The sequence below is a fragment of the Poecilia formosa genome, unplaced genomic scaffold (genome assembly GCF_000485575.1).
Source record: "Poecilia formosa unplaced genomic scaffold, Poecilia_formosa-5.1.2 Scaffold450, whole genome shotgun sequence".
Classification (NCBI taxonomy): domain Eukaryota; kingdom Metazoa; phylum Chordata; class Actinopteri; order Cyprinodontiformes; family Poeciliidae; genus Poecilia; species Poecilia formosa.
The window spans coordinates 235,907-252,391 of NW_006800389.1; the positions used below are offsets into that span (position 1 = coordinate 235,907).

Consider the following 16,485-nt stretch of genomic DNA (forward strand, 5'->3'; position numbering starts at 1 on the left):
GTATTTTTATTGTTTCATTCCAATAGATTCATAGATTTGTTTTTGTTCTTACATTATAAATATTCTTGCTATTCAGTTTTATTTTACATATCTTTCAGTTTTATATACTTATCAAGGCTTTACACAAGTTAAACACGAAACGTGGTGGTGGCAGCATCATGATGTGGGGAGGAAAAATGGCTGACCTAAACTACCGGTAGGCCACAAAAATCTTTAAATTAAAAATTCAAAAATTAGTTTATTGTAATATGTTTTTACTTTCGCAACAATATTTTATGAGATCTGTGTGTCATTAAAGATCCAAAACATAAAAACAGCTTCGGACAATTGCCTTATTAAAAGAAAAACACAATTTCCACGTTTATGGGGTCATCAACTGTTTTCTATTTTGTTGGCCAAATTTTTACCATCCTTGACTCGTGGTCAGGGGCAGAACAAAGTCATTTCAAGGGCCACAAATGGCCCCCGGGCCACACTTTGAACACCACTGGAATGGTTTAGATCAAAATGACTTACAGCTCATCCAGTCTGACTGAATATTTCAGCCTCCAGATGTTAAACCCTGTTAGAAGATCATTCAGACAGAATACAAATGCAAACCGCACTTTTTAGTTCATTTTTAAAATTGATAAACATGTATCATGTCACAGTTATGCTACAGTTTGTGACAAAAATAATAAAAATGTGATATGAGTAGCTTTGCAAGGGAAAGTTGAATAAAAGAAAAAAGCTTCATGTTTCTGCTGCTCACTTTCAGCTGTGGCTCCATTGTTGTGGTTCGGACGGCGTCCTTCCAGATAAGCCAGCGAATTAACCATGACACCGTTTCTTCTTCTCTCATTTACTGCAGCATTCGCTCTTTCCTCCATCCACATTTCCTCCATTTTTATAGTTTCTCCACCAGGTGAGTTGATTTTCTCTCTTTACAGAAAGTTTAGTTAAGTTTTCAATCATCTCTAACTGGATTTCCTGATATTTTAAGGCTTTACGTTCATTTTTATGTGTATACTTCATTCTAAACATCCAAAATAAAAGTGAAATCTGATTAAATGAAAACAGACTTTATAAAAGTAAAAGTATTATCTGAAACTATATGCATGGTATTTAAGTTTCTGTAATTTAAGATTTGCTTCGGGTTTGAGAGTTCAGCAGGTTAGGGTGTTTATGTTTGAAGCCTACAGCTGTGGATTTATCTGCAAGGCAGCGAGAAATGATAGAAGCTTGACCTTCTGAGAGATTCACTTTTTACCTACTTACAGGAACCACAGCGAGTCCAAAAAACAGATATAACTTCACAAACATGTCCTGAAATTAAATCTTTTTCACAATTTTTGGCATTTATTTTGTAATATTGTAAAATAATGGTGGCATAAAATTAAATCCAGAGGTCTGCAACCTTTACACTCCACATTTGCCTTAAGTAAATTTGTTAAAAGAATTTTTAAAATCACACAAAACGTCAAATTTTTAAAATATTTCTGGAAATTTGTTGCCTCTTTTTTATTTTGAAATAAAGTAAAACACAACTTTGCAGAAAAGCATGGTTACGTTTCTGTGAAGCTACATTGGTGCCATAAAATTTGATTTTTTTTAAAACTGAAACTGAAAAAAAATTTAAAAATGAAAAAAACAACATTAGATCAGAAAAGAGTTCAGAACATTTTTTATTTTAGTTTCAAATCTTTGTTTTCAATTTCACATTTTTAAATTTTTGAACAAACTTCACCACCCTAATTTAGCTCCCTACATTTTTTTTCTGGAATGCTAAAATTTATGGGACATAAAAGACAAAAAAAACAGTTTCCAACTTAAAGACAAAAAAATAGATCTAAAACAAAACCACTGGCATTTTTAGTGTGGTTCTGCTATGGACTATTAATTTATAACATAAAAATAGCTTAAACCAGCGTTTGTTATTAAGTTTATATAAAATATATTTATATATTAACATTTTATTTCATCAGTTTAAACTGCAGAACGTCCAAAGAGCCTCTTGTGGCTCCGGAGCCGCAGGTTGAACACCCTTGGTGCAGATGATGTTTAGTGATGAAATGCTGTTTCTGTGTGTTTCATGGATTTCCTGGGTCTCTGATGCAGAAGGTGGTGTAGCTGCCAGCTGAAATGGGAGAATGGGACCTACTGGGCCGGCTGCTGGAGAAAGTGCAGAGCCACTCCACCATGATCGGGAAGGTCTGGCTCACCGTTCTGTTCATTTTCCGGATCATGGTCCTGCAAACCGCTGCTGAAAAGGTCTGGTCAGACACAGAACATGAAAATGGAAAAAAGTACATAGTTTCCAACTCAATAAATCAATTTTTTACATGAAAAGACATCTTGAAAGAGCCTATCAGTTCCAGAATATCTAAAAACACGATAACTTGGTTCTTCCTCTGATCCTACCCAGGTTTGGGGCGACGAACAGTCCGACTTCATCTGTAACACTCAGCAGCCGGGATGCGAGAACGTCTGCTACGACGTCGCCTTCCCCATCTCTCACGTCCGCTTCTGGGTCCTTCAGATCATCGCCTTGGCAACCCCAAAGCTGCTGTACCTCGGCCATGTCCTCCACGTGATTCACATTGAAAAGAAGGTGAGCTTCTGCCAAACCGGCTAGTGCTAATTATGAGGAACAACAGTAGGCAATGCTAACTAAAGCACTGATCATAAATGTTAGTTCCACTAACGCTAAACCCACATGGTGTTTAGTGGACGCTAAAGTTAAAATGTCTGACTTTGACTCATTCTTTAACATTAAATGAAGGAAAGGATGGGGAACCAGGCAGAGCTGGACGACAAAGTGAGTCTCTTCCTCAGGAGGACCTTGAAGGTTCCCAAGTACACAAAAAGCAGTGGGAAGATCAGCATCCGCGGTCGCCTCCTCCGCAGTTATGTGCTGCATCTCATTGCCACAATTGTTCTGGAGGCCGTGTTCATCGTGGGTCAGTACCTACTGTATGGTTTCACCCTGAAGCCCCAGTACGTGTGCTCTCGCTCCCCGTGCCCTCACAAGGTGGACTGCTTCCTGTCCCGACCGACCGAGAAATCCGTCATCATCTGGTTCATGCTGGTGGCGGCCGCCGTCTCGCTCGCCCTCAGCATCGCCGAGCTGCTCTACCTGTTCGTGAAGGCGGTGAAGGAATGCGCGGCCAGACGGCAGGACTACACCGTCACCCCGGTGACGCCCCCGAGGTCGAAGAAGAAAGCTTTTCAGAAGCACGGCGAGGTGATCCAGAATTGTGTCAACCTGGATTTGGAGCTGCAGGGGAGGAAGTCAGGGATGAACGGGATGGTAGGCGCCATAGACGTGGTGACGGAGAGCAGCATTGGGGAAATCCACATCTGAGTCATGAATCTGTGTTTTGTTTGCATCAGCAGAAGTAAATAAAGTGGGGATAAGATCACCATCTTCCGTTCACAGAACAAAGTTACACAGAATTGGTTAAATGAGTAAAGATGAAACTAAAAGCTTCATTATGCACCTATTATGCTTGCTTGAACAAGTTGGAATGGGTGTCTGGGCTGTACCAAACATTCACAAATTACTCTTAGATAATAAAATTTTAGCTTAGTCCCTTCTGCCTATTTTCAGCTCTTCAGAATGAGCTGTTTTAGGGCTCTGTCTCTTTAAATCCAGACAAACTGCTCCTGGCCACGCCCCCATCTCAACGTTTACACTCGAAAAGTGAAAATGGCTGCAAACAGAGGCGCAGCTATACAACCGTACATCTTCAAACCTGAGTCCAAACTTGTCTTTTCCAAACATGCTGGAGTTCTGCTTGGTTGCTAGGTAACGGGGCTGGGCTCAGCTGGGGTTGCTAGGTAACAGCGAAGTGACTCAAGGTTGTGATTTAATAATTGGAAAATTTTTGAAATGGCTCATTTTCCATACACCAAAAAACATTTTGCCAGAAAATGTCTGTGTTATTTTCTTTTAAAGATCATTGGCTGTTTTTGGAAGCAGTAGAGACAAAAACGGAAGAGTCAAAAAAGGGACCTATTTTTCATAATAGGTCCCTTTTAATGCAAAGATTGTTTTTGTGGATATTAATAATTTTTATTTTAGAAGTCTACAATTTTACAATACATAGTTTTTAAAAAATATGTTTAGGATTGTTTCCTAAACAATTGTTAGTTATTGTTTCTTAACTAGATTGAAATAATTGTCAACTAATTTAGTAGTCATTAACTGAAGTATACAGACTAATGAAAAAACATATTCAGAGCTGTAATTAAGCCAAAACTGCATATTGTTTGTTTTCTGAAAGGTGAACTTTTGTTGAATATTTTAGATGTTTGCCTTTCAATCAGTTTGTCTTTTTCTTAAAACTTTCTTCTGTGGTGAGTTAAAGTTGCCTGGGTTTGTCAGGTTCCGGTTTTGATGAAAAACGGTACATTTTTAATCTGGTTGTGTGTTGTTTCTGTTCTGTTTCCCCAGTAAAGTTTATATTTCATCGCAGCCCATTAGTCATCCCTCGCCCTGCAGTCATGCGGTTCCTCTCTTCATCCTGGGTCAGCGGTTTTTCTTTGCCAGTCAGTTCAGGCACACAGTTAGTTCTGGATTCTGCTGCGTTTATGGTTGCTTAATAAACACTTTTACTTCTCTAATCCTCTTGCCTCCAATCATGTAGTTTTTATTTGCTTCTTACTACTACAAAAAGTTATTTTTCCAGACAGGAGGGCATAGAAAGCACACCCTGGTACATTTAAAATTTTCTTCCACAAAACAAATATTACACACTATGATTATCTATTACTCACAGTGTTGCCACTCAGTAACTCATAGCAACGCCTCTAGTAACTCGTATTTGTTGTTTCCTGTTTGACTTTAACGTGAATCTTGGTCCAGTTTTCTGCACAGCATTGCTTTCATGACCGAGTCTCGGCCGGGTTTTGGCCCGACCTTTGTCTCAGTGTAGAGACGAGTTTATGGACAACACAGGTCACCCAAATCACCACCCCTCCTCCACCATGCTTCATGTGTCGTCATTTTGTGCCCTTTTATGTCCAGAAATAGCACTTTTCCTCTTGTTCAAAACTCTTGCTCGGTCCACATTGTCCCAGACGTTTTGGAGTTGGTTCTGGAGTGTTTTTCATGGCTACTGATTTTATTTATTTATTTGTTTTTGTTTTTTTGTTTTTTTGAAGTTTTGAGATTGGCAGCTGGACGAAAAACAACATTTTTGTGGAAGTAGTTTTAGACATAACTTTATATCTTGAACAGGAGTCTTTGATTCTCTGAGGTCGTTGCTGATGCTGTTCCACCTCGGCGTTGTGCAGACGGGTCAAACTGATGATGAAGAGTTTTGAATTATTTTAGTTTTGTTTTTCCCCGCACACATTTCTATTTTTTTTTCTTGTTTAAAACAGGGGTTTAAAACTTTATGTCAAATGGGTCAAAATTGTCAGATCAAAACTACATTTTTGTAAAAAAGTAGATGTTATTAATATTACATCCAACACTTATGCATCCAGTTTTCACATTCTTTTAGGCTCGTTTAAACAAATTTATTTTCAGTTATTTAAAAAAAAGATTTGAGTTACTTTCTTTTAAAACGCTTGCTATATGTGGTTGAGTCTAATAAATTAAATAAAAGAAGCAAATTTTGGTGCAGCAGTCGACGTTTAGTAAAAGTCTATGAATATTAAAGTTTGGTGGTAAAAAGATAAATACTTTGTGTTATATTTAACATTTTCAACTATCAGTAATAATTTTAATAATAAACTAATTTGTATCATTATTGAACTGCAGTGTGAGGCCACAAAAAATCAGTCTAAGGTCCACAATTTGCCCCCGCGCCACACTTTGGACACCCACAGTTTAAACCATTTATTTTGGTTTAAATCTAAATAAATGAATGAATAAATAATGTGGAATCTTTTGTGTTTTTGTTAAATTTAAAAGATCTTGTCAATCTGGTCTTGTAGAGACCAGATTGACCACAGTAAGTTAAAATGCATAAATCTGTACAAATAGATAAAGATGTTCTTACTTTTGTTTACCAACAGTATATTTTTGTCACTTAATAGGGATTCAGAAAAACTAATTCCACCTGTTTAACTCATCTACTTGAGTCCTAAAATGGTTCTGATCTGAAACAGAGATTACAAAACAAAGATTGTTCAAGCTAAAAATTACTTCTTCTTTTTTTTTTTTTCATTTCTGGAAATTTATTTTAAAATCGATGACTGGACCGATGATTAAATGGTTGCAAATGTGTAAATGTGCAAACTTTACACATTATGAAAGCAAACATTCAGAAAAGGAGGAGGAAGAATGTGACTGTAAGCAACATGAGTCCCTGTAAGGAGTGAATAACTAAAATGATGAATTTCATTCAAAGTTTATCTATTTCCAGTTTCAAAACGGAACATTTCAGAGCACAGTCTGATCTAAACATTTAACTTTAAAATCACAGTGTGTCTTTAAAGTTTCTTGTGTTTTGCTTTTTTTTTATCACAAATGCTTCAGATCATCGATGTGGAAAAGTAATTTCATCCTAATGATCAATAAACGTAAAATCAATCTGTTACATCTCTGTGAGAAAATGCTGACCCCTTCTTCTTACTGCCTATAAGTCCAGACTTTGGCTAGGCCACTCCAAACCGTCATTTTGTTTTGCTTTTAAGGCATTAAAAAGCAGACCTGTTGGTGCAGTGGCGCTCCCAAGGGGTGGGCATGAGGGGCCCAGGGCCCCGTCTTCAGCCCTCCAAAAGAATCATGTCTATACACATATAAACATAAACAAATAAATATAAATATAAATAGCTCTGGGAAAAACTAAGAGCCTGCTGCACTGAGCCCCATTGAAAACCTCCTGGTTATTCCACCAAATACTGATTCCTGAACTCTTCCTGAGTTAAAACATTAGTATTGTTGTTTCTAAATTAATATTAACTTGTTTTCTTTGCATTATTTGAGGTCTGAAAGGACTGCATCTTTTTCATTATTTTTTGTGAATAAGTACTAAATTTTTACTTGGAATTTCAGAGACATGTTGTCAGCAGTTCATAGAGTAATTATTTTTATTTTTTATCCTTGTTGAATTATTATACTGTCCCTTAAATGGAGTAAATGATGTCTGCTCTAGATCCTGCTCTGGGTTATTTTGTGACCTCCTGGAGACGTCCTAAATTGGATTTTGGAGTCATTTTCCATTTGTTTTTCATCTTTTCATGATATTTTTTTTAGATTTTGGCATTATGTGTTGTTGTTTTTTAGATCTTTTAGCCTACTTCTTGTTGATACTCAATGCTTAAGATGATACTTAAGTGATTCCACAGCTTACATCCCAACCAGGCTTTGGGTGTAACATGTGAAATTGACCCAAAAATGGGATTAGTCACAGTTATTCATAATTTAACACAACTGAACTTTCACACTGGGTCGGGTTGAGATTTTTGCCCTCTAGTAAATTTAATAAAAACAGCTTTTGCTGTTAATGAAGTGAAGCAAATCCAGAGGAAATAAGAGTAGTTAATTAAATAATTAATCAGGAATTTTAAAATAAAAGCGTTTCCTTCCATCATAATAGTTTAAAAGATTGTCACACCAAACCTCCAGTCTTTCCAGCAAACTTAAATTTGGGCTTCAAAGTTGTCAATCATTAGTCGCTCCTACACCCGGTTTAGTCTCACTTCATTTTTTTCTATCTTTACTCGCTGACGGTTACAACGTGACAAAAAGGCCAGATGCATGTTGCGTAAGTTGATCCCTCATGAGAGCTGCTGTCCTCACCCAGCACAAAACTCCAAGGTCCAACCATAGTTAGTGATCCTCTCCAGCAGAGACAGTCCTTTCTGACCAGGTCAGCAGGTAAGATGGGTCTGTTTTCACCTTTCTGCTGCAGATCTCTGACCGCTTTAGGAAGCAGAGGTGCTTATTTCTCTTGAGATCGCTCAAATTTAAGGTGTTTTAATTTTTTAAGCATTTCCGATTGAAGTGATTGGTGAAAAGATTTTTTGCAAAGCTTATTTAAGCGTATCTCAGATTGCCTCTAGCTGTTTGATTAGTTTAGATTTAAGGTGTTTCTTTGTATAATTTAGATTTTTTTTTCACTTTGACTCAGTTTTAGTTTCCTTAAGGAGTGACAGTTTGGGTGGAATATCGCACAAGGTTCGGCTGGCACATGTGTTTTTGTTCTTACACTTAAATCCAAATCTATTCAAGTCAGTTTATTCTTAGGGTCCAATTTACAAAAAAAATATTTAAATTCAGTCCTAGATAGATAGATTCAAGCATAGATTAAAACAACAGTCTTTCTTTTAAGAATATAATAAAATATAATATTCTATCAAGTGGACTGATTCGGTAGAGTGCTGTATCATTGCACAGATAATATATTTTCTTTTCTTTGTTGTTTCTTTGGGTTTTTCTAAATTACATCGCCTCTTATGTGTTTAACATGTTCTATATGTCTGGTTGATTGATGCCACCTTCCTAAGAGTCTCTTTTTTCCAACAGTATTTTTTTTATTTTCCCTGAATCATGACTTGGGTCATTATTTTAGGAAGGTGACGATACGGTGTAGCAAAATGACTTTTACTTCCAGCTACTCCTTTTCATTCAAAACTTTTGTTTATATTAACATGTGGCGTGTTAATTTTAAAGAGTAAATGAATAAAATAAATAATGATTCACCTATTAAACAGTAAATAGTCGTCTTTCCATACGAGTGCATTGATTAGATAAAATGTTGGGGTTAATAATTCAGCAGCAAGGTGTGGTTCAGGGTCGCTGAGACCAAAACGAGGAGTTTGTTCAGTTGATTAAGTGCTGACATGTTTCTTCCTTTGCTTTGCCACAGATTAGAGCCTGAAAAGCCTCAGTAAAGATGGGAGACTGGGGGATTTTGTCTACCTTGCTGGAACGAGTCCAGTCCCACTCCACTGTGATTGGGAAGATCTGGATGAGCGTCCTCTTCCTGTTCCGGATCATGGTGCTGGGAGCGGGCGCCGAGAGCGTCTGGGGCGACGAGCAGTCGGACTTCATCTGCAACACCCAGCAGCCCGGTTGTGAGAACGTCTGCTACGACTGGACCTTCCCCATCTCGCACATCCGCTTCTGGGTCCTGCAGATCCTGTTCGTGTCCACGCCGACGCTCATCTACCTGGGCCACGCCATGCACGTCATCCAGCACGAGAAGAAGCTAAGGGAGGCGTTAGCGAGTCCAGACGGGCCGCAGAAACTCAAGCAGCCCAAATACAGCGACGAGAAGGGACACGTAAAGATCAAGGGGAACCTGCTGGGCAGCTACCTGACCCAGCTCATCTTCAAGATCATCATCGAGGCCGGCTTCATTGTGGGGCAGTACTACCTGTACGGCTTCGTCATGGTCCCCATGTTCGCCTGCCAGAGGAAGCCGTGTCCCTTCACCGTGGAGTGCTACATGTCCCGGCCCACCGAGAAGACCATCTTCATCATCTTCATGCTGGTGGTGGCCTGCGTCTCCCTCCTCCTAAACGTCATCGAGTTGTTCTACCTGATGGCCACAAGGTGCAAGTCCAAGCGCCGCACCCAAAAGATGACGTCGGCGGAGAACCCCGCCAGCCTCTCGGGCCCCAGGTGGCCGACGACGGAGGACACGATGCGGCAGAACAAAATGAACATGGAGCTGGAGAACCACAGCGTGGGAGGCAGCCTGGACGGAGCCAAAGAGGAGAAACGGCTCCTGAGCGGACATTAGCTTCCCAAGATTAGCTTGTTTTCAATAACTTCAAGAGACTCAAACCAGTGTGTTTGTTCATAGAAAGTCGTTGTGCGATCATGCATATCATATACTAACAAAAATCACCATAAATATCCAACGGGAAGAGTCACAGTAGCTGTGTTTCCGTTACAAATGAGCGCAAAAATTTGTCGATAAAAAAACACAATTTTGCAATTAAAATCACATGAATAAGTCATTAAAAAACATGCCGCTCCGTTGTCCACCTACCACTTCCTGTTGTCTTCTTCATGGTTTCCAGCAGTAGTAACATCTAGTTGTTGATCACATGACTTCTGTGATGCGAAAAAAGTGTTTTCAATACAGTTTTGCTAAACACGATATTTTTGAAATTGACAAATTTACTTTTGTAATTCCAATTCACTCAATCATATGGTCAATAGAAACGCAGCTATGGATGAATTTTTCTTCTTATTTTAACTTGAAATCTACTAATAAACGTGTGCAATACTGATTTTATTTATATTTGTGACTGGAAGAGTGAGAAGTTTAAGTTTGTGTTCTTTGTGTGTTTGTGACACAGATCTTTTCCATTAAAATACGCTTCCTGTACTGTGATTACGATGATTGTAGCAGAGATATTTTTATATGGCTTTATCTCTTTCTAATAAATGATTGAAACTGAACAAAGTTGTTTTTTTAACTATAGAAAATAAAGTAAGAAATAAAATTCTGAAGAATCAGAATAAAGCTAATCTATAAAATACTTCACTTGTGTATTAGTGTGATTTATTCATTCATACTACACCAACATATTAGCTTTTTCTTGCTCTCTGACTATAAATAATACTAACCGTTTCCTGATTTAGCTCATTTATCAGGTTTTTAGCAGTTGGTATGACTTGGGTCAAACGTTTTTGACCTCATAAACATCAACTTTGTTGTCTTTAAATGCCTTTTTAAATATTTTTGCTAAGAGGATGATCGATTGACTTCCTGTCTTCAGATTCAGTTATCACACATAATGTTTTTTCATTGTGACGTCATCCATTGCATGATGTGGACCAATCCCTTCTACAACAAAACACCCACACACCATGATGCTTTCACCCCATGCTTTCTAATTGTGGCTTTTCCATGAAATGTAATAATCAGTATGTTGAAATTAAGTGATATAACCTTAAACATTAAGGTCTTCAAGCTGTATTCTGGCTTTTTATGTTGCTTTTTGAGTAACGGCCTCTTCCTTCCTGAACAGCCTTTCAGCACAAAACTTATTTCTCTATGGAAATTAAAACTCTTATCAAAGTATTTTCAGATCTGAGATTTGCTCCTGGAGTGTCTCCAATTGACTAAAATCTTGTGAATCCTGGCTATTATAGAAAAACAATATCTTTAGTCAGAGGCTTCTTCATATTTGATGTAATACTGACTGCTGCAGGAGATTTGTCCTGCCTAGAGCCAGTAATGTCTACAACATCTCTTTGAAAAAACTGAATTAATATGAGTTAAAGTAATATTAAATTTCCTTTTACGAAAAATAAAGTACTTCTGCATTGAATTGAATTGAACTGAATTAATCTGAAGCTCACTAAGCCCTAAGATAATCGTCTGAGCATTTACAAACTTAGTGTTTGTCCACTACTGAACATTTTATATACATATATAATTACAGTCTTTGCTACGTCAAGTAGCAACAGTAGTAAAAATAGGTCCATAAAGACATAGAACAACCCACGACAGTTTGATTCATTTGGAATAAAATTATAGCAGTGGCTGGCATTTGCAAGTCAAAAGTTATGGTTGCTTTAATTTTTACACTATAATTCAGCAGATGAGGAACGTATAAAAGTGTAAAAGTCACTCTGACTGCGAATGAGACGGGGTTGATTATGTTAGCGAGACAAAGCTCCTCTATAACCTGAATATTGTCTTAAAACTTCCATCTGTACTTAGTTTTTCATGTTTAATGCTATAATGGACGATTTCTGTCAGAACAATGTGGTTTTTGCCTTTTACACCCCAACTCTGTTATTAACTCCTCACCTTTTAGATCCATATCTCGCGTGTTTGTCCTAAAAAAGAACTATTCACACAGCTGAAGCAGAAACATGCGTTTTTCAAACTGCTGCCAATCATTAACTTCCACAATCTTGTCAGAGCTCAGCCCAAATGTCTCATTTCCAGATGTCACGACAACGTGACGGCTCAAGCGGTTGTGCAACAGCATCTAATCTAAAGTTCAAGGTATCGTCCACGAGTTTGACTCGGAGTGGTGGACGCTGTCATTCAGCTTCAGCGCCGGTGGCCTGTCAGTTTGTCTCACAGAAGACAGTTTTAAATCAAAGGTAAGCAAGTTTTTATATTGTCTTTATCATTTCCATACAAGGAAATAGGATCAAATGTAAACTATTTATATTTTTGGAAGGATATAGAAAAATGTATCTAAGCCAAGCAGGTGTCTTAACCTCATATTAATATTTATTTATAAATATAAAGAGTTTTAAGCGTGTCTGTGTGCATGTTTGTTAGAACATGCACAGTTTTAACTGTGTACATGTTCTAACAAACATGCACACAGACACACTTAGTTATGTTTTAACTAAGCAAACATAAAACCTGTGATTTTTAGTTTTTCTTTGATCAGATTCAGCTGTTCTGATTAGTTAGGATAACACAGCAAACATTAAATAACTTTCTTATGATTTAAGATGAACGTAGCAGCAAATTAAAACATTAAACAATAAAAAAATGCTTTTTGATGTCAGATGTGATCGAATATTTCTTCATAATCAGTTCAGTGAGATCAACTGAGGCCTGATACTGTAGCTCTTCTGTTTTTGTTTTTTTTTTCTTTTTACTTATTATTTATATTATTTTAACAATATATATGAATTATTTTTCTTTTCTTGTAATAGTTCTCTGTTTCTTTTCATCAACTTATTTTATTATCGTTCTTGTACAGCACTTTGGTGCAGTTTTACACCTGTTTTTAAAGTGCTATCTAAATAAATTTGACATTGACATATTAGAGATAAAGCTGGTATGTTTTTATATAATTTTTATCAAACAAATAATAGATAAAACATAATGTACTATTCTTCATTATAGCTTAAAAAACAGTTTTTCCTCTGTTTGTTTAATTTTTGACTGAAATAACAAATAAATGAGAGGTGATCATTTCAGATTTTACCATCTGCTGTGTGACTTGTGTGCAGCAGCCATGGGAGAGTGGGGATTCCTGTCCAGTCTGCTTAATAAGGTGCAGACCCACTCCACTGTGGTGGGAAAAGTCTGGCTCAGCGTGCTTTTCATCTTCAGGATCATGGTTCTTGGAGCGGGAGCCGAGAAGGTCAGATTATAATATTTAAGGTTATAATTTTTTTAATATTATCAAATTTTTTTCCCTATTTTTTTGTGTGTAATCTGTAATGTACCTGTGACAGTAACTTGTGCATCGTTTAAGTATGTAAATAGCTCTCTTTGGTGGCTAACTGTATGTAGTCTAACTTACAGCTAACGTCATATTTACAGCGGATGTGCAAATAATGTAAAAGCTGTGAATTAATCATTAAATAGATGCTTATTGTAACTATAATAATCTTTCCTTATGAGCTTAAAATTAACCAGTTTTACTCATTAATGATTTATTTTATTCTAAAAGCAATTATTCAAAGACCTATTCGAATTTGAAGTGATAGAACAACATAATTAGTGAAGTGGAAATAAAATCCTACATTTTTTTTTTCCCAAATACAGAATAAAATGTCTGAAGTTCGTCTCAGTTTCATCTGGTACCCATGCAATGAAATCATTGCATGTGTTTGCTGAAACATAGTAGTGGCTGAATTCGACACACGCCTGCAGTTTTTGTTAAAGTTTCATCAGTTTTTATTGACAGAAACTGATTTGGAAACATTTTCTTTTCCCTGATTTTGTTATTTTTTGTTACTTATATGAATTATTGTCATTCTGGGTCTTAAAAAAACCAAAATTTCCACTTAAATTTATATTTTGGTCAGTCAGATGATGAAATTTTAAATATTAAATGATTGATAATTTGATCAGTTACTACCTGCTCTACTGGAGTAATTTCTTGGATGGCTACTTTTTACTTTAACTTGAGTAATTAATGTATTGCGACTCTTACTTGATGTATAGTTTTTGGTCCTCTGCCACCTCTGATAACAGTAATAATAAAATCTAGTTTTAACGTTGCAGGTTTGGGGTGATGAACAGTCCAAAATGGTTTGCAACACCAAGCAACCTGGTTGTAAGAACGTCTGCTACGACCAAGCCTTCCCCATCTCGCACATTCGGTTCTGGGTTCTCCAGATCATCTTCGTCTCCACGCCAACCCTAATCTACCTCGGCCACGTCATCCATGTCATCCACAAAGAGAAAAAGCTGAGAGAATACATGGAAGCCCACCCCAGCCGGGGGATTGTGAAGGGACCAAAGTACTCTGACGAAAAGGGGAAAGTCCAGCTCAAGGGCAACCTGCTGGGAAACTACATGACCTCCATCTTCTTCAGAATCCTGCTGGAGATAGGCTTCATAGTGGGGCAGTACTACCTGTACGGGTTCGTCATGGAGCCGCAGATCGTCTGCAACCGGGCGCCGTGTCCCTTCACCGTCGAGTGCTTCATGTCCCGGCCCACGGAGAAAACCATCTTCATCCTCTTCATGCTGGTCATGTCCTGCGTCTCGGTGGTGCTCAACGTGGTGGAGATCTTCTACCTGGCGTGCACCAGGTCGTCCAGGCGGAAGTCCAAATCGGTGCCGACGACGGCCATCGCCGTCCACCCGCGTTTCACCACCGACAGCATGATGAAGAACGAGAAGCTTGGCCGTCATGACTCCAGCACGGCTTGAGGGACGACGTTCGGTGGATCCACCGAGTCTGTTGGCGGCAGGGCGGGGAAGCGGTGACTACACTGCAAAAACACAAAATATTACCAAGAATTTCTGGGGTTTTTTAGTGCAAATATCTTAGAACACTTGAAATAAGAAAAACTAACAAGTAGGTTTTCAACAAGATATTAGAGCTTGTTTTATGTTGCTTTATGACTTTTGATTTTCGTGTTTTTATAATGCAAAGCACTTTGAAATGCTTTGTTGCTGAAATGTGCAATACAAATAAACTTGATTGGCTGATTATTTCAAGTAAATAGTTCCTTTATAAAAGATGTAACCTTTATAAAAAATATTATTTTTACATATTTGTTGAAACTGTCAAATCAAGCTCCTCTTTCTTCTCCCAGTTCTAACTAGAAACAACCAATCAGACCCAGGAGGCGGGTCTTAGTGCTGTCAATCACCTACCTTCTTGCTCTGTGCTATGCTGCAGCTAGCAGAGCCTGTTGTGAATGCTAAGGCTAGTTAGCATGGCCATCAATGATGGCAGACAAATAGTTTTTTCTTTAATGAAAAGCTGTTTTTCTGCCATTATCACATGAGCACCAAGTACACAACATTGATTGACAGCACTAAGACGCCCCTCCTCTCTCTGATTGGTTGCTTTTGGTCAGGGGCGGTGCATTTCTTCAGACTGCAATAGAACCACAGGTGATCACTCTTTGCACAATTTTAACAAGTATGTAGAAAACATTTTTATAAAAGTTACAAACTGCAGGTTTGGTACTGATGAAAACGTTCTGGTTCCACTGGCAGATTTTTTCACTTATAGAAACATTTTTCTGATGCTACAAGTGAAATAATCTGCATCTGGAACTAGTACTGTTTCATCAATTTTAATTAAATATTAACTTAAAACAACATATTATATCTTGCTGAAAAGTAACTTGTAAGTCATTTTAAATGTTTTAAGTGTACTAAGATATTTCCACTGGAGACTAGATAAAATACTTGGTCAGATTTTGTGTTTTTGAAGTGTATAAAGGTTGAATCTATGAGAAAAAATGGCCCGTTTGTATGACTACAGTTACAGAATACAGTGCTGTTATTTATAAGGTATTAAATTACTAAACATATACAAATTTAGAGTTCTAGTTTGTTCTTGTTTAATAAGTAACAAACTGAAATATCTAGTAGCTTTGATGTCAATGAGATTGTGAAGAAAAATGGTTTTATTTGGTGTTTGCTTTGTGTTTTGTACATATGTGTATCAGGATCACAGCTCTTCTGCAGGAAGCTGCACCTGTTTGGTTTTTAAATCTATTTGTTTGCTTTACAAGACCTGATTATAGATTTTTAGTAAATCGTTTTGGTTGGCTTTCTTTTTATCAACAGGGTTTTTGTTCCTTTTGACATAATTAAATTCATGCAATACAAAATGTATAATTTTATGTCCCATTTTGTAAAATAAAATATTTTCTGAAAGGTTAATTGACCTCCTTAATTTGATATGTGAATATGATGCCATTTACTGGGATGCATCTGCAAAATGAAACTTTATTCTGCATTTACAGCACATATATTAAAAAACAACACACCATGCCAGAGTGGCAGCAAGTAATAAATTAAACTGAGAAAAATTATTTTCAAACTTTGTTAATTTGGATGTAAGTTTGGCCTCAATGTGATGCTGAAAAATAAAAATCTCTCTGATTTTCAGCTTTCTAGCATAAACCTGGACGTTTTGGGTCAAAGTTATCATTTACAACTATTAATGATCATCCACTGGCCTTTCAGTTTTTAAGACATTTTCTCCATAATTCTTTGGGTCAAACTCAAGAGATTTAATAAATATAAACAAAAAACTAAGCAAAGCACAGGACAGTGGTGGTCCCCACCAGCTACAAAGTTAGCTAACCTTGCTGCATTAATCATAAAAACTTATTCCGCTAATATTGAAGCA

At 37.3% G+C, this 16,485-nt stretch overlaps 3 protein-coding genes across 8 annotated transcripts; all 3 read left to right on the forward strand.

Moving 5' to 3' along the window:
- Window positions 1–512: 512 nt before the first annotated feature.
- On the forward strand, window positions 513–4,605 carry LOC103155822 (gap junction Cx32.7 protein-like). 4 transcript variants are annotated; one of them, XM_007577667.2, is made up of 4 exons: window positions 513–904; window positions 2,098–2,250; window positions 2,405–2,590; window positions 2,762–4,605. In XM_007577667.2, exons 2-4 carry the CDS (start codon window positions 2,122–2,124, stop codon window positions 3,341–3,343), a joined length of 897 nt encoding a protein of 298 aa, XP_007577729.1. In that variant the 5' UTR covers window positions 513–904; window positions 2,098–2,121; the 3' UTR covers window positions 3,344–4,605. The 4 variants fall into 4 exon arrangements, with proteins under 4 accessions (XP_007577729.1, XP_016519344.1, XP_016519346.1 ...); XM_016663858.1 differs by having other exon boundaries at window positions 514–904; window positions 2,756–4,605; XM_016663860.1 differs by having other exon boundaries at window positions 514–904; window positions 2,101–2,250; window positions 2,756–4,605.
- On the forward strand, window positions 4,321–14,937 carry LOC103155824 (gap junction Cx32.2 protein-like). 2 transcript variants are annotated; one of them, XM_007577671.2, is made up of 5 exons: window positions 4,321–4,338; window positions 4,917–4,922; window positions 11,927–12,013; window positions 12,884–13,017; window positions 13,887–14,937. In XM_007577671.2, the coding sequence occupies exons 4-5, from the start codon at window positions 12,889–12,891 to the stop codon at window positions 14,538–14,540; spliced, it is 783 nt and encodes a 260-aa protein (XP_007577733.1). In that variant the 5' UTR covers window positions 4,321–4,338; window positions 4,917–4,922; window positions 11,927–12,013; window positions 12,884–12,888; the 3' UTR covers window positions 14,541–14,937. The 2 variants fall into 2 exon arrangements, with proteins under 2 accessions (XP_007577733.1, XP_007577734.1); XM_007577672.2 differs by lacking the exon at window positions 4,321–4,338 and having other exon boundaries at window positions 12,887–13,017.
- gja13.1 (gap junction protein alpha 13.1) lies at window positions 7,527–9,845 on the forward strand. 2 transcript variants are annotated; one of them, XM_007577668.2, is made up of 2 exons: window positions 7,527–7,813; window positions 8,805–9,845. In XM_007577668.2, the coding sequence occupies exon 2, from the start codon at window positions 8,832–8,834 to the stop codon at window positions 9,681–9,683; it is 852 nt and encodes a 283-aa protein (XP_007577730.1). In that variant the 5' UTR covers window positions 7,527–7,813; window positions 8,805–8,831; the 3' UTR covers window positions 9,684–9,845. The 2 variants fall into 2 exon arrangements, with proteins under 2 accessions (XP_007577730.1, XP_007577731.1); XM_007577669.2 differs by having other exon boundaries at window positions 7,527–7,805.
- Window positions 14,938–16,485: the final 1,548 nt, after the last annotated feature.

Bases quoted from the DNA above. Each gene is read 5' to 3' on its own strand.
- LOC103155822 (XM_016663858.1), top strand. From the start codon at position 2,122: ATGGGAGAATGGGACCTACTGGGCCGGCTGCTGGAGAAAGTGCAGAGC. The intron at 2,251-2,404 runs GTCTGGTCAGAC...GATCCTACCCAG, and splicing joins TGCAAACCGCTGCTGAAAAG to GTTTGGGGCGACGAACAGTC. The intron at 2,591-2,755 runs GTGAGCTTCTGC...CTTTAACATTAA, and splicing joins TGATTCACATTGAAAAGAAG to ATGAAGGAAAGGATGGGGAA.
- gja13.1 (XM_007577668.2), top strand. From the start codon at position 8,832: ATGGGAGACTGGGGGATTTTGTCTACCTTGCTGGAACGAGTCCAGTCC.
- LOC103155824 (XM_007577671.2), top strand. From the start codon at position 12,889: ATGGGAGAGTGGGGATTCCTGTCCAGTCTGCTTAATAAGGTGCAGACC. The intron at 13,018-13,886 runs GTCAGATTATAA...TTAACGTTGCAG, and splicing joins TTGGAGCGGGAGCCGAGAAG to GTTTGGGGTGATGAACAGTC.